The sequence below is a fragment of the Scomber japonicus genome, chromosome 9 (assembly GCF_027409825.1).
Source record: "Scomber japonicus isolate fScoJap1 chromosome 9, fScoJap1.pri, whole genome shotgun sequence".
NCBI classification, from domain to species: Eukaryota; Metazoa; Chordata; class Actinopteri; order Scombriformes; family Scombridae; genus Scomber; species Scomber japonicus.
In genome coordinates, this window is record NC_070586.1 from 29,687,384 (window position 1) to 29,700,506 (window position 13,123).

At 39.7% G+C, this 13,123-nt stretch overlaps 1 protein-coding gene across 1 annotated transcript in view; it reads left to right on the forward strand.

The window, feature by feature from the left end:
* The window catches only part of ncor2 (nuclear receptor corepressor 2), a 96,163-nt gene that overhangs the window by 47,728 nt on the left and 35,312 nt on the right, over positions 1-13,123 (forward strand). The window contains exons 9-14 of the mRNA XM_053325380.1: positions 1,211-1,277; positions 2,387-2,559; positions 2,745-2,838; positions 9,355-9,533; positions 10,323-10,377; positions 10,501-10,599. Coding sequence (XP_053181355.1) covers positions 1,211-1,277; positions 2,387-2,559; positions 2,745-2,838; positions 9,355-9,533; positions 10,323-10,377; positions 10,501-10,599 — 667 coding nt within the window. The remainder of the gene's footprint in view (positions 1-1,210; positions 1,278-2,386; positions 2,560-2,744; positions 2,839-9,354; positions 9,534-10,322; positions 10,378-10,500; positions 10,600-13,123) is intronic.

The following is a 13,123-nucleotide window of genomic DNA, read 5'->3' on the forward strand; positions in this document are numbered from 1 at the left end:
TTCAAGCGTTTGCTCAGTGAGATTGTATCACGTGAACGTCTGTCACAAGTGTGTGTGTGTGTGTGTATGTGTGTAAAGAATCTTTCAGCCATCATGTTTTGGGAGTATTATGCCAAATTACAGTGTTCTCTGATATCTCAGAAATGGTAGAGGCTTAGAGCAGGACAAAAGAAACCTTTCGTTGGGGTTCAGGGCTGCTAATCTTTCCCTTTGCCATCTGGTGTGCAGAGGACAATGCCATCTCTGTCTTTTTAAAAGGCTTTATCTATCAGTCTATTTTTTTGCCATACTGAGTTAGTTCTCACCAATTATATGCCACGATATGTGTGGACAACTGGACTTCCACAGCATCCAGCTACATTTAGATATTTATCTTATGCTGCAATGGCTTGGCTCAGTTATGTGTCTGTTTGTATGTGTGGTTGTGTGGGAGTGTTTGTCATTGTTTATGTAGGTTGGGGGTTAAGGCTGTTTAGATTTCACTCGGGTTTGTTATTTCAGATAACATGTTTGGGAAATGGAGAAAAGGTCTTCCTGTGCGTTTATCTCTTTAGACCCCTAATGTTATCACACTATCTCCCAATCTTCACAAAACTCATACGCCACCAGTAGCCCACTTTGTAGTCCTCTGTCCTTGCCTGTAACCTGAAGGACCCTGCGGCTCAGCTGAAGTGACTAATGTAGAATAAGATTACATTAATCAGCGGGGGAACGTGACCTTACAACTGACAGATTAAGTGTCAGGAATAAAACTCTGTCTTGCAGCAAAGAAAGAGACAAACTGAGAGGCTGCCTAAGGAGATTACTGGCCCTGACCTTTATTTGAAGCACTGTGGCTAGCTGTTCGCAGCCCCAGACAAATTTTTATAAGTTTGGCTCCCCTCGCCGTCCTTTCCAACCCCAGAACAAGTTTGAGTTTATTGAGCGGTGGCATACAAGGACAGGCACTGTTTGTGTTTGTGTGAGTGTGTGTGTGTTTTTTGTTTATTAGGTTAAAGAAGTGGGCAGAGAAAGTGTAAGAGGGTAGAATGTGTTCCTGCAGAGCTGGATAAAACGCACTTAGATTTATTGTGTTACAAATGTGATCAACCACTCTGACATGACATGTGTTTTGCTGTATTATCACCAGATCATTTGGATTCTACTAACTCACTCTGCCTCCTGCTTTCTTTCTGCGTCTGTTCTTTTTTTTTTTTTTAAACCCATCCAGAAACCAGGCGATGAGGAAGAAGCTCATCTTATACTTCAAGAGGAGAAATCATGCTCGTAAGCAGTGGGTAAGTAGAGAACTCAACATTTTTGACTAAGGCCATGACAAATGACTGGTGTTAAACTGGGCCAGCTGCTCCTTGAAGTGAGTGGCCATTTTAGGCAGACCAAAGAGGAGTAAAGCTCTGAGCGTGATCCTGTTGTCAGAAAACAAAAGAACAGAAGAACAAAAAAAGAAATTCTCTCGTACTATCACCTCAGATATAGACCTAGATCTGACAGCCAAACACTATAACAGGCATTGTGCTGGGTTAGTGACTGTGTTCTCATGCATGCCAGTGATTGAGCAAGACCGAGCTAAAGAGCATGACTATTAATAAAGCAGAGATCAATGGGGTGAGCTCTGTTGCTGGAGCCAAACGGACATCTTAAAATGAACTGGCTCGACAGAAAATCGTTATTGCCGTTTTTACTATTAAATTAGCATCTATCTACAAGTAGAAAATATAATGGGATAATAGCTTTTTAAAAAAAACTGCTTCCAACCACAAAGATGCTGCCAGCATTAACTATCTCACAGCTTTATCAATATTTATCGTGTATTTCAAGTTCATGTAAGGATAGAAAGAAACCGTTTTCCAATGCAGCACCTGCATCAAAGCCAGTGCAATGTTATGGACCACTGTCCAGTCTTCTCTGGAATTGTGTCCAAGTGGGGGAGGTAGCTCCTTGTGGGCAGAGTGTGGCGAGACATCACCTTGTGGTTTATGAGCCTACTGAGGGTCATGTCTCCACCAGGGTTAATGGTCTGCTTTACAGCCTGCCTACGAGGAAGCTGGGAAAACAGTGGGCTGTCGTCTGCCAGAGTCACGGCTTAAGGCCAGACTCCTCATAGAATACCAACATATCATTTTGCCCCCTCTGAACATGTGGAGGTACACCAGACAGAGACTGAGAGCTAAAGATTACTGAGAACAATTATTGAAAGAAAACTTTCAGTGAAAATATCACTCTACTTTTGGGGGAATGTGTCATTTTAGCAGTAAATGTTAGGTAATTGAGTAATTGTGATGTCACATTATGTGTCCTGAGATCAAAGGGGCAACATAGGTGATACTGTTGATTTAAGTACCTCTGCAGTGGATTGAGATCTTCCTCATGTCTGTGGCACTTTCAGGAACAGAAATTTTGCCAGCGCTATGACCAGCTGATGGAAGCCTGGGAGAAGAAGGTGGAGCGCATAGAGAACAACCCGCGGCGCCGAGCCAAGGAGAGCAAGGTGCGGGAATACTACGAAAAACAGTTCCCAGAGATCCGCAAGCAAAGAGAGATGCAGGAGCGCATGCAGAGGTAAGATCACAGGATTTTTTATTTTCCTACTTTTCTCAACTGAGTAGAAGACACAGTAAACTTTTGGAACTTTTTTTTGTTCCTGCTGTTCCCGTAAAGAATGAGGTTGGAGTTGTTATTCATGTGGTTCAGTTACAGTACTATGTGGGTGTGTGATGGGTCTTCTGTATTACTCCTTATTGTAGCCGTGTTGGGCAACGAGGAGGTGGGCTGACCTCATCTGCAGCTCGCAGTGAGCATGAGGTCTCTGAGATCATTGATGGGATATCAGAGCATGAGGTAAGCTCTTCTCTTAAAGCTGGTTTGTACTTTCATTACTGACTATTGTATTTATTTCAGGGTTCCAGCAGATCCTTAAAAAAATCTTTAAAAGTATTAGATTAGATTTTAAAAATACAAGATCATAGTATGTCTTAAGTGTTATTTGTACTCGTGAGAGATAGACTGAGACATGTCTGAATATTTTATCTAATCTTTCTATTTTACGGTTTCTCATTTGCGGTAATTTTTTTATTACTCAATTTTTTTGAAGATTTGTGTGATTTATGTGAGCAAGAACTTACACTCATTATAGTAAGTGCTCATTTGCATAGCTGTGTTTGCCCTGTTATGATGCATCTGTGAATAGGGTCTATTGAATTTGTATAAAGAATTGTACTAAACTGCCACCAAATAAACACAGTAGAACATGTGAAACGGGCCATTAGGGCCAGTACTTCCCGGGGGGAAAAGGGTTTAATTTGATAATGCCATCAAGAGGTGTGCAATTCATCTTCCAGCACAGTGATTTTCAAACTGGGAAGGCTGTAATGGCTGTAATACAGACTTTTCTTGCATAAGAACTGAATTTTTGGAAATTATTTGTTTCATTAAGTTTCCACTTATGCTGCCACTACAGAAGCTCCATCTTAAAGGTTTTTCCTTACTGTCTGGTAACCTTCTTGTTTCAATCTTCTTTCCACTAAAAAAAAAATATTATAGACTATCAACATTTGTAGGAGATGCTTAAACTAAAGCCCTGCCACTGAAATCTAATTCTAAGAATCTTTTCATCTAGACATAAAAGTGGATTAATTAAATCTCTACTACTGCTATATCATTAGTACTGATAAAATTCATGAATTCATTCTGAAGCTACCTTAAGTTATAGAGCGTTCCCAGGACAATGGAAGGGATAGGCTGATGTTATTCTTAGAGTAGCTAGCTTAGTTTAGCTTAGGTACAACATAGTCACTGACAAGTAGTAGACAATATGTTAAAATACAATTTTCGAATTCTGCTTTTCAAAATACCACTGCGTAGTCATTTTTCACCCATATTTTAAACATTTCACAGTGCCATCATTTTCATCTGTTGTTTAAACAGTTAGTCTAAAACGGTGGATTGCCAACATGGAGGGGAAAGTTTAAGGAAATTTGGCTTCAAGATGAAAAGTACCAGGAATGGTTTGCAGTTCGAAAAAACTATTTTAAGGTGACCTGCTTGATTTGCTCGAAAACTTTTAAACCTGGGACAATGGGAATTGAAGAAAAACACTGACACAACAAATACAATACCACAGTGATTTATAATGACTTCATTTTCTGGGACCCGTTAAGCTACTACATGTTTCATGTCGGTACTGTACAAAGATAAACCATCTCTTCTAATTAAAAGACAGTGTTTAAATACAAAACTGAATCAATGTTGAAACTCCTTCACTCCTCCTGAGGTGAGCGACACTCCTTCCACGTAGATAGATAGATAGATAGATTACTCAGTAATAAATGACTAAAAACAGATAAAAACACAGCAGTTATTGCACATAGTTATTGCCTGAAGGGAGGATGGAGAACAGGGAGTGTCCGGGGTGTGAGGTGTCCTGCTGGACTAAGGATGCAGCCCTGGGGGAGGCTGATGTATTCTGAGTGATGCTAGAGGAGGTGTGGTGGCTGATCCTGACGCACTGGGTTCTGTTGGTGAGGAAGTCCTTAATCCACCTGCAGAGAAGGTCTCCCAGACCCAGTGTTTGTAGTTTGTCAGCCAGTTTTCTGTGTAGTGGATCTATTGGGTCCTGTATGCAAATTGGTGTTGGTCGAGGTCAGGAGGGATGCATGCCTTTAATGTGGGGCAGTACCAGTCTCTCAAAGCATTTTCATAATCACCGACGAGGTTTTGGGTACAGGGATTATGGTGGCAGTTTTCAGACATCTGCCTCTCCAAGGGTCTCACAAACTCTCTACTCTGGTCCTCTGGAAACTCTGCAATAAAAGGTAGTATTTTGTTAGGTTTAAAAACAGATGTCTTAAAAATAATATATGGCCGAGGTTCATCTTTCCTCTTTATTTTGATGGTGTCAACTGTACATCCACAGATGAACAGTGCATTAATTGTTTAGTTTTTACTCACTAATTATAGGGATACATGATATTAATTACATTTTTAGAATATGTCTTTACTTTGCAGTCTGTGCATGCCCCAACACTGCTGGTAACATGCATTTGTGAACACAGACCACACTACAGTTTAATACATCAAAATTAATATGAAAACACCCCTAAGCCTTACTTAGGGATATGACTGAGCTGGGTCCAGTTAACTCACTTCTAGCAAAATTGTAGGCATCACACAGACTTAGATGAACAAATATTAAAATGACGTGCAAAACAGCTGATAATAACAAATGAGTAACGTTAACATAACGTTACAACAACAGCTGTTTAGGTACAACAGCTAGCAACTTTACCTGCAAACAAAATAGCATAGTTAACAGCTAACTACGTTGCTGGCAGGTCAACAAATTTAAACAGTGTTTGGTTGGAGACGTTTGCTGGATAAGGTCAACAAAAAAAGTTTGACTTACTTCATGACGACTGCAGCCAACACGCTTCAAAACGCACAACTTTTACTTTGAAGGCTTTTTCCGTCATTCGACTTCCTTTTTCAATTTTCATTGTACAAGTTGGACAAAGGAACAAGCGGACGCTCTGTGTACCCCCAAAAATGTGATGTTTCATTATATAATGTGAACATTGCAGATGAATTATACTTCGTGCACGGAGCGCTAGTATTTGAAAAAATATGGTTCCAGTGGAGTCTTGTGTTGCTGCTACAACTACATCATCAACTTCTGTTGGATCACAAACTGGCAACTTTGGATCTAACCATACATACCGCGGCCTTGTTCAACCAAGTATGTCGTTATATTATTTTGATCAGGTCCACTTATGTGGACTTGATTAAAATGAAGACGCTCCCCAAACCAGGATCAGCATCATTATGACAGTTCAGAGGCCTGAATGGATCTCCTACAGTTGCACTTCTTCATGGCAGTCTCAACAAATTTTCAGCCATAACTCATCAAGTACCAAACTGATGTTCCCCTTCCTCAGCAAAGACTTGGATAATCATGTCGGGTGATTATTTGTGATTTAAAAAAATATATGTTTTAAACCATACACTTTTTCACACCTTTCACACACTGGGTTCTGATTCTTAGGACATAATTAATATTACACACTCAGTCTTTTCTGAGTCTTCTCTGACACTTGGTGGAAAGCGTTCTCTGACGTATTTGATGTTTTCCTGTTAAATTTTGTCACACTGGATGTGACCAGTCCAAAAGCAGGTGGATGTTGAAATGGGAGCCACAGCTGCCTTGACACTAGGCCACTCACGTTTCTCATTTGTTAGAAATGCTTCTTTATTAATTAATTATCAGTACAATTTAGGTTGTTCATATATTTTTAAATGCTTAGTGGTTGAAAGCACATCAGTAGTGTGTGGTGTTCTTGTACAGAACACTTCCATTCTACTTTTGTCAGGGAGTCAAAGCAGAGTAGGCAAGCTTAGTCAGCTTCAGTTCATGAAAGTCAGCGGGATTGCTCTCTCAAACATCTGCAAGAACATTCTGGTTAAGTGTCCACTGAATTCCCCTATGGTCCGAAACATGACGTGTCTGGACCCAAATAGAACGTACTCTGAGCCAGATGTGTGCTTGTGGAGAATGAAGGGCCTCATCCAGAGGTTTGTGCTGGATAAACAGTTATCAAGCCTAACAGCTGTAAATAATTTATAGGAATAAGAAATGAGTTGACATTTTAAAGTATATTTTAACTCTCATAGGTTCTATTGTTTTAGCCTTATTAACAACAGTACATGTCTAAATGCTGGTAATTTACTACATTACCACATTCAAGTGCTTTTGAGTACATTCTCACTTTTACACTCTTAATATTTTTAACAGTGTTAGTATTTTGAGGTCCAATCTGTAAGCAAGAGCTAATATAGATTCATTTTTTTAAGTAAGGGTCATGTGATTACACATCAGTTAGAGACATTCCTCTTCAATGAGCCCAGAGCAGCAAGCTTTAAGAACTTGAGTCCCACAGGCCCAAACTCCAGTGTTGACGTGTGTCTCTTCCTCAGAGCTGTGGGGCTTTGTGAAGAAGCCGCTGATCCTCTACCATGACCAAGCCACGGTTGAATGTTGTTCAACAGAGAGGTTAAAACATTGAACATGGATGAAGACACAGTAGTCGCCCAAAGACGTATCTGTGACCATGTGAGAGTATAAAGAGCTGTGAACCAGTTACTGCTTACTAAAGAGTTGCTACACTGCTGTGCAACTATGCCAATAAGGTACAGAATGCACCTAGATGAGGAGAAAAGGATCAAGGATATGCAGATTATTAAAAGAAAAATGGCTGAAGTTGAACTTGAAGATCTATAGAAGAATGTCCCCTGTAATGTTGAAACCCAGCAGAATGAAAGAAATGGATTATTAAAATAATCAAGACAAAACAGTAAACTTGCATTTTTTCCAGAATGCGGGTTTGTTGTTTTTCCCTGTTACATTTGTGGCACTACATAATATAATCAATTCTTTGGGGTTTTTCGACTGTTGGTTAAAGTAGTTTGAAGACGTAACTTTGGTTTCTAGAAACTTTTTTGGAATTTGTCGTATTGTTTGAGATTTTATAAACAATAAGTAAGTTTCAGCCCTGGTCCTCTATACTGAGATGTGCGTTTGATTTTTGATCATTTGAATAAAAGAAGGAGTAAACATGCTTCGCCTGTGTTAATTTGTTCTGCTGTTGTTTAGGTCTAAAAAAGTTATTAAAGTCTTTACATTTTATTTTAAAAAGTGTGCAGCAAACTTGTATTATTTTGATGATCAATTGAGTACTTTGCAATATTTCTTTAAGAAAAACCTACATCTGGCTCGGCATGAGCGGCCCGCTGAAGAGAACAGAAAGAGCCCAGGTGTCTGTGGATAAAGAGGGGTGATCCGTGGGTTAATACTGCTGGGACGCAAGTCAGGACTTGATCACCCCGACTGGGTCGCCTGGGTGAGGGTGTATGATGTTGTCAGACCCGAAACACCCGATGACCCCAGGATACGTCACTGAAGATGCGTCCCAGCGCATCCGCTGGATGTATCGTTAATCAATCAGACAGATAAACTAGATCAGGTCTCTAAAAATGGGTCCTCTTGGCTTCCCTAGACAAAATATTGTATTCTAATAATATGTATGGATGTTGTTTAATATCACTTGAATTAAACAGTAGAAAATGTAATGATAACAGAATCAGAAAATGCAGCTAAAACAAAACTATGCTTCAGTGGCTTTAGTAAATATTGGCATATTCCAGCTGTTGTACTTCTAAATGACACTGTGTTCCACTGCACCCACTCAGAGGTGCCTCTCAGCTGGTATATCACTGGAATATTTGTGGTACGCTAGCAGGGCTAGCCAAAGCTAAACGCAAGTACAACAGTGGCAAACACAACTGAGCAAAACTGCTTTCATTGGAATGCTTCCAAAACATTTATATTTCAATTGTTTTGTACTGTTTTTTTTTTTTTTAAACAGTCCTCCCCTCATTTCTTCTTTCCATGCTTATAGTGTACATGGTCTACACAGCTTGTAGATGTAGCTGCTGTGGGAAGAGTTTCTGTATTGAATGTGTCACTCTTGTCTATTAAAGCTAAACAGTTGTTCAAGCCTTCTGATGCAAATGTGTAATTTTGAGTTATATAAATAAAATGAACTTGACTTCAGACATCCCAGCCAAGTTATTTTGGCTGACAAGGTTGCCGTAGTGACATTACAGAAATTAAAAAGCTGATGGTCCAATTGAAATTGTATTCATTTGTCTGATCCAGCTCATAGGCCTAAAATATTTTCAATCAAGTGTAAGGTATATATGTGTGAATATTCAGTCATGTTTTTACTGTAGTGAAGCTCTGAATAACCTCACCAGATAGAAGTCTTTCTTACCAAAGATGTAAAAGTCAGTGTATGCTGGATATGTCATATCTTAATGAAGATGTGTGGCCCTGCTGCACCAATAGGCTTGAGGTTGGAGGCGCTGCTCTCGGTGTCTTGTCACACATTACAGCAGACCTCCCTCCCCGCCCATTAAGCTGAGCAGTGTGTCCAGTTGGGTTGGGCCGTCTCATCTTTATAAATGCTGTCACAGTGCCTATTCTTGCCTCTCTTAATTTCAGTCTTCTTGCATTGTAAATGTTTTAGTGCAAATCTAAGAATGAGAGGAACAGTCATTGTTTTAGCTGGGTTCACATTAGACATGGAGCATGCTTTAGCCTGTGGAGCTGACAGGATAACATATGTTTTTTATATGTTCTGAACCCTGCCATACTTGAAAACGCAGTGTATTACCACATTTCATATACTGTGTGCCAATGTAAGCACTATGTTGTCAGATAGTTTATCTCTCTAGACCAACGCACTCACTCCAGTATGCTGGTTTCTGTTTGTGTCTTGTGTGTGGCATGTGTGTGTACGTCAGAACACAGAGAAGCAAATGCGACAGCTTGCGGTCATTCCTCCCATGCTGTTTGACGCTGAGCAGCAACGCATCAAGTTCATCAACATGAATGGATTGATGGATGACCCCATGAAGGTGTACAAGGACCGGCAGGTCATGAATATGTGGAGCGAACAGGAGAAGGACACTTTCAGAGAGAAGTAAGCTCGAAACTGGTGAAGTCAGAGTGGCAAGCATAACTTATGTTGGTTTGATGATCTCCCTTCCTCATTTCTTTAGCAGCTATATTTGGTTTTGTTGGCCGCAAATTCACCTGAGTAATAACCTTTGACAGTAACATTTTGTCATTTGGCTTTGGCATTTTGCACCAAGAATATGATTTATGAACAAATGTTCCTATTTTGTCAGATTTTTTTTTTTTACTCTATAAAATCCTATGTTAGCATCCAGCTCCAATCTTATTTTTAGTAGACAAAGTGCTTGGGAGCTTCTTCTTAAGCAACAAGAAGAAGTATGTGTATTTTACTCCATGTGAAATATGTGTGACTGATAAAGAGTCAGTAAGCTGTTGCTAAGGAAGTGAATCTTCCCCTTTCGTGAGAAATGAGAGGAGGCGTTTCAAGCCGCTGAATCAAATCAAACCAACACAACACAATCAGTAACTTTAAAGTCTGCCCACCTCTCGCTTCATTCAAAACATACCGTAAGATATTTTATCACTAGTGGCTATTTAATGGTTTATTAGATGCCCAGTTTGTGAATGCAACATTTGTGGATAAATGTAGTAGTAGTAATAATAATAATAGATGTACTATACCTCTTAGCTTGCTTTAAAAAAGTGCTAATTTTTAAATTGTCTTTATCTGCATCAGTGCTGACGTCAGCTCCCCAGTTATTCTCTTTATATTATTCTGTAATCCTTGAGTGCTTCGGCAAATGCAAATGATTTTTTAGCAGGCTGTAATGTTTTCTTTTTTCTGCTCTCATAGATTCATTCAACACCCAAAAAACTTTGGTCTGATTGCATCTTTTCTGGAGAGAAAGGTACGGATTCATTTTCCTTTTTTTTCTTTTTTTTTTTTTTGGTGTTCTCTGAGTAATCCTGGTTTCTCAGCAAATGATGGTTTAAGACAAACAACTTTTATTTATCTATTTTTTATGTTTCAGACGGTGGCAGAGTGTGTGCTGTTTTACTATCTGACCAAAAAGAATGAAAACTACAAGAACATAGTGCGGAGGAACTACAGACGCCGGGGAAGAAGCCAGGTAATCTCACATTTCAGGCTCAGAAAGATGCTCTACTATGCATCAAAGCCAAATCCAACATCAACACAGCTGTCAGTCACTTATGTGTAGCTTACTTATCTAATGACAATAAGTTTTAGCATTAGCTAGGTGAAGAAAGAGTTGTTTTGCATTTCGGTCTTTATGCTCAGGGTCTGACGCTGTTCTCCTTTGGTCGAACAAGTTTGGCAACAACCTATGCTACCTATCCTTGTGTGCAGTGCCTATAGAAGGACTGGACTTTGATTTAGTCCTTTAACACAGAATGACATTTTTCTACATAAAGTTCAACATATTACGTCATAGGAAGCAAACTTTATGAGGCATACTCACCCAGCTTAGCATGAGGCAGCTGGTGACTATCGCAGCACACGAGGAACACTGGGGTGGTCTGAGCCATATAACTCCCATGATAAAGACTTCAGAAAAAACCCAAAGGTCACATAGTTGTGCTGATCAAGTGACACTAATTTCTCAACCCTGTCATGTCAGCACTGTTTCCATACAGACTGGATTTTTTTTTTTTTTTTTAAATACAGGCCATATCTATTGCTAATGAGCGCCAACTTAGTCTCAGATCAGGTGCATGCTGTTAAACTTCATGGCAACAGGCGCTAATGAAATGGCACATTCATTTACGGGTGACCTTTTCCCGTGGATACAAGGTTGGCATCTCTTCATATCTCCTGAAGAAAGCGCCGCTCATTACCTGGCGGGTGCTCCACATCTCTTGAGTAGCAGCTAGCAGCTACACAGGAGGAACAGAAAGTGCTATATGTCAAAATGACTGCAAATGCTAATAGAGTTTGTTTGGAGAGACTTTGAGTATAATTAATAGCTTAATGCAAATGTTAATGTGTTTACGTTCGCATTTAGTTTCCCTCGGTACAACAGTGTCTGCTCTGTCTTCTTTTAGCGACAACTCTGATGTGCTGTCCGTGGATCAGCTTGGTGCGTGTTTTGATGCACATAGGGTTATTAGGCTGATGTGTCTTGGTAAAGGAAGAAGTGTTTGAGCAGGCAGTTTTGTATGGGGCTGAGGGAACATTAAGTCCTATTGTGTTGTGGCTTTTATTTGTTTATGTTTGTTTATGTTGATCTCAAAGGGGGGGAGAGGACATTAGTGTTATTGTGCAAACGGAGAAAAGAGTTTCTTCTGTGAGTTAAAGGTGCATTTTCATTTTACTCCTCTTCCTAACAAGCTAACTTGCTCTACTCGCTCTATATTTCATTTCCCCTTCCTCCCCTCTCTCCTTTTCTCCGCCTCAGTTGATGTCCTCTTTATGTTCCCTTGCCGGTAGCCAGATGTACTGTGTCGTTTGTATAGAGCAGATATATAGTCAAGAGATAAACAAATGTTTACATCCTTTGAATGAGCATTAGCGTAATGTCAGCAACTTCAAATGCACCAAATAGGGTAGTGGTTTGATCAGTATAAGTATGGTCAGACTGTGCGTGTCTGCACTGATCTAAACTCTAACCCTAAAAGCACAGACAGGCAGGAAATTGGTAAGGAAGTGGTGCGCTGCACTTAAAGACCAAAAGTTATACAACAGAAAAGTGCTGTTGTAATTTCGGAACTTTCGTATCCTGTTTTGTTTTGCCTATGCAAAAAATGGATTTGCAAAAGTGATTTTTTTTTTGTTAGTAAGTAGTATTCAATCTGCACTTTAAATAAGTGAAATGAAATCTTTAGAAGCGACATAAAGAGGAATCATTTTGTTTTGGTGCCTTGTCAGAAAGCCAGCCAGACATCATACCATCTGCAGCCGTCTGCCAAAAATACATTTACACCTGAGTAATGTCTCAGACATCAAATCTGCCACAGGATATACCAACTTACTCTGAGTAAGTTTACTAAATAATGTTTGAGGTTAAAAGCTTGTGGCTTGTAATTACCAAGAAATGTTGGAGGAATCTGCTGAATCAAACCGTCACTATAACTCAATGACACTGTGGTTAAACCTTGAGAGGAAAAGTGATCGATTGTGAAAAAGATTTGAATGTCATGCAAAATTATTTTCACTTACACTTCAATGGTAATTGACCGTTTATTAAACCCCTCCCCAAACAGTAATTGTCCAGTCAAAGCTTAGCAACCGTAACCAGGCACGGCAGGTCTGTCAAGTTTTTCTCCACATCCCGAGGCAGTGTGAAAATGGGCTGCAGTCGGAAAGACACTTAGCATTTATAGAGTTTGGAGCAGGCTGTCTTTTTCCATCCTTCCAAAACCAAAAAACATGAGCAAAAGTGTAAGAAATGGATTAAACTGTGTGTGTTTATCTACTTTAAGTTGACCTGCAGTCGTTAGCATGTCAAGATAACTAGCCTAGAACAGCAATGTTAAAGTAAGACCAGAGATTTCCTTGCTTGGTCCAACAATGAGGTGGAACTGTTACTGAAAGAAAGACAAGTATAAGGCTAGTATAAGTCCAAGTATATAAATCCCAGTGTACATGAATGCTCATTGTTAGTATGGATGGAGTTAATTTCTGAAATGCTGCTA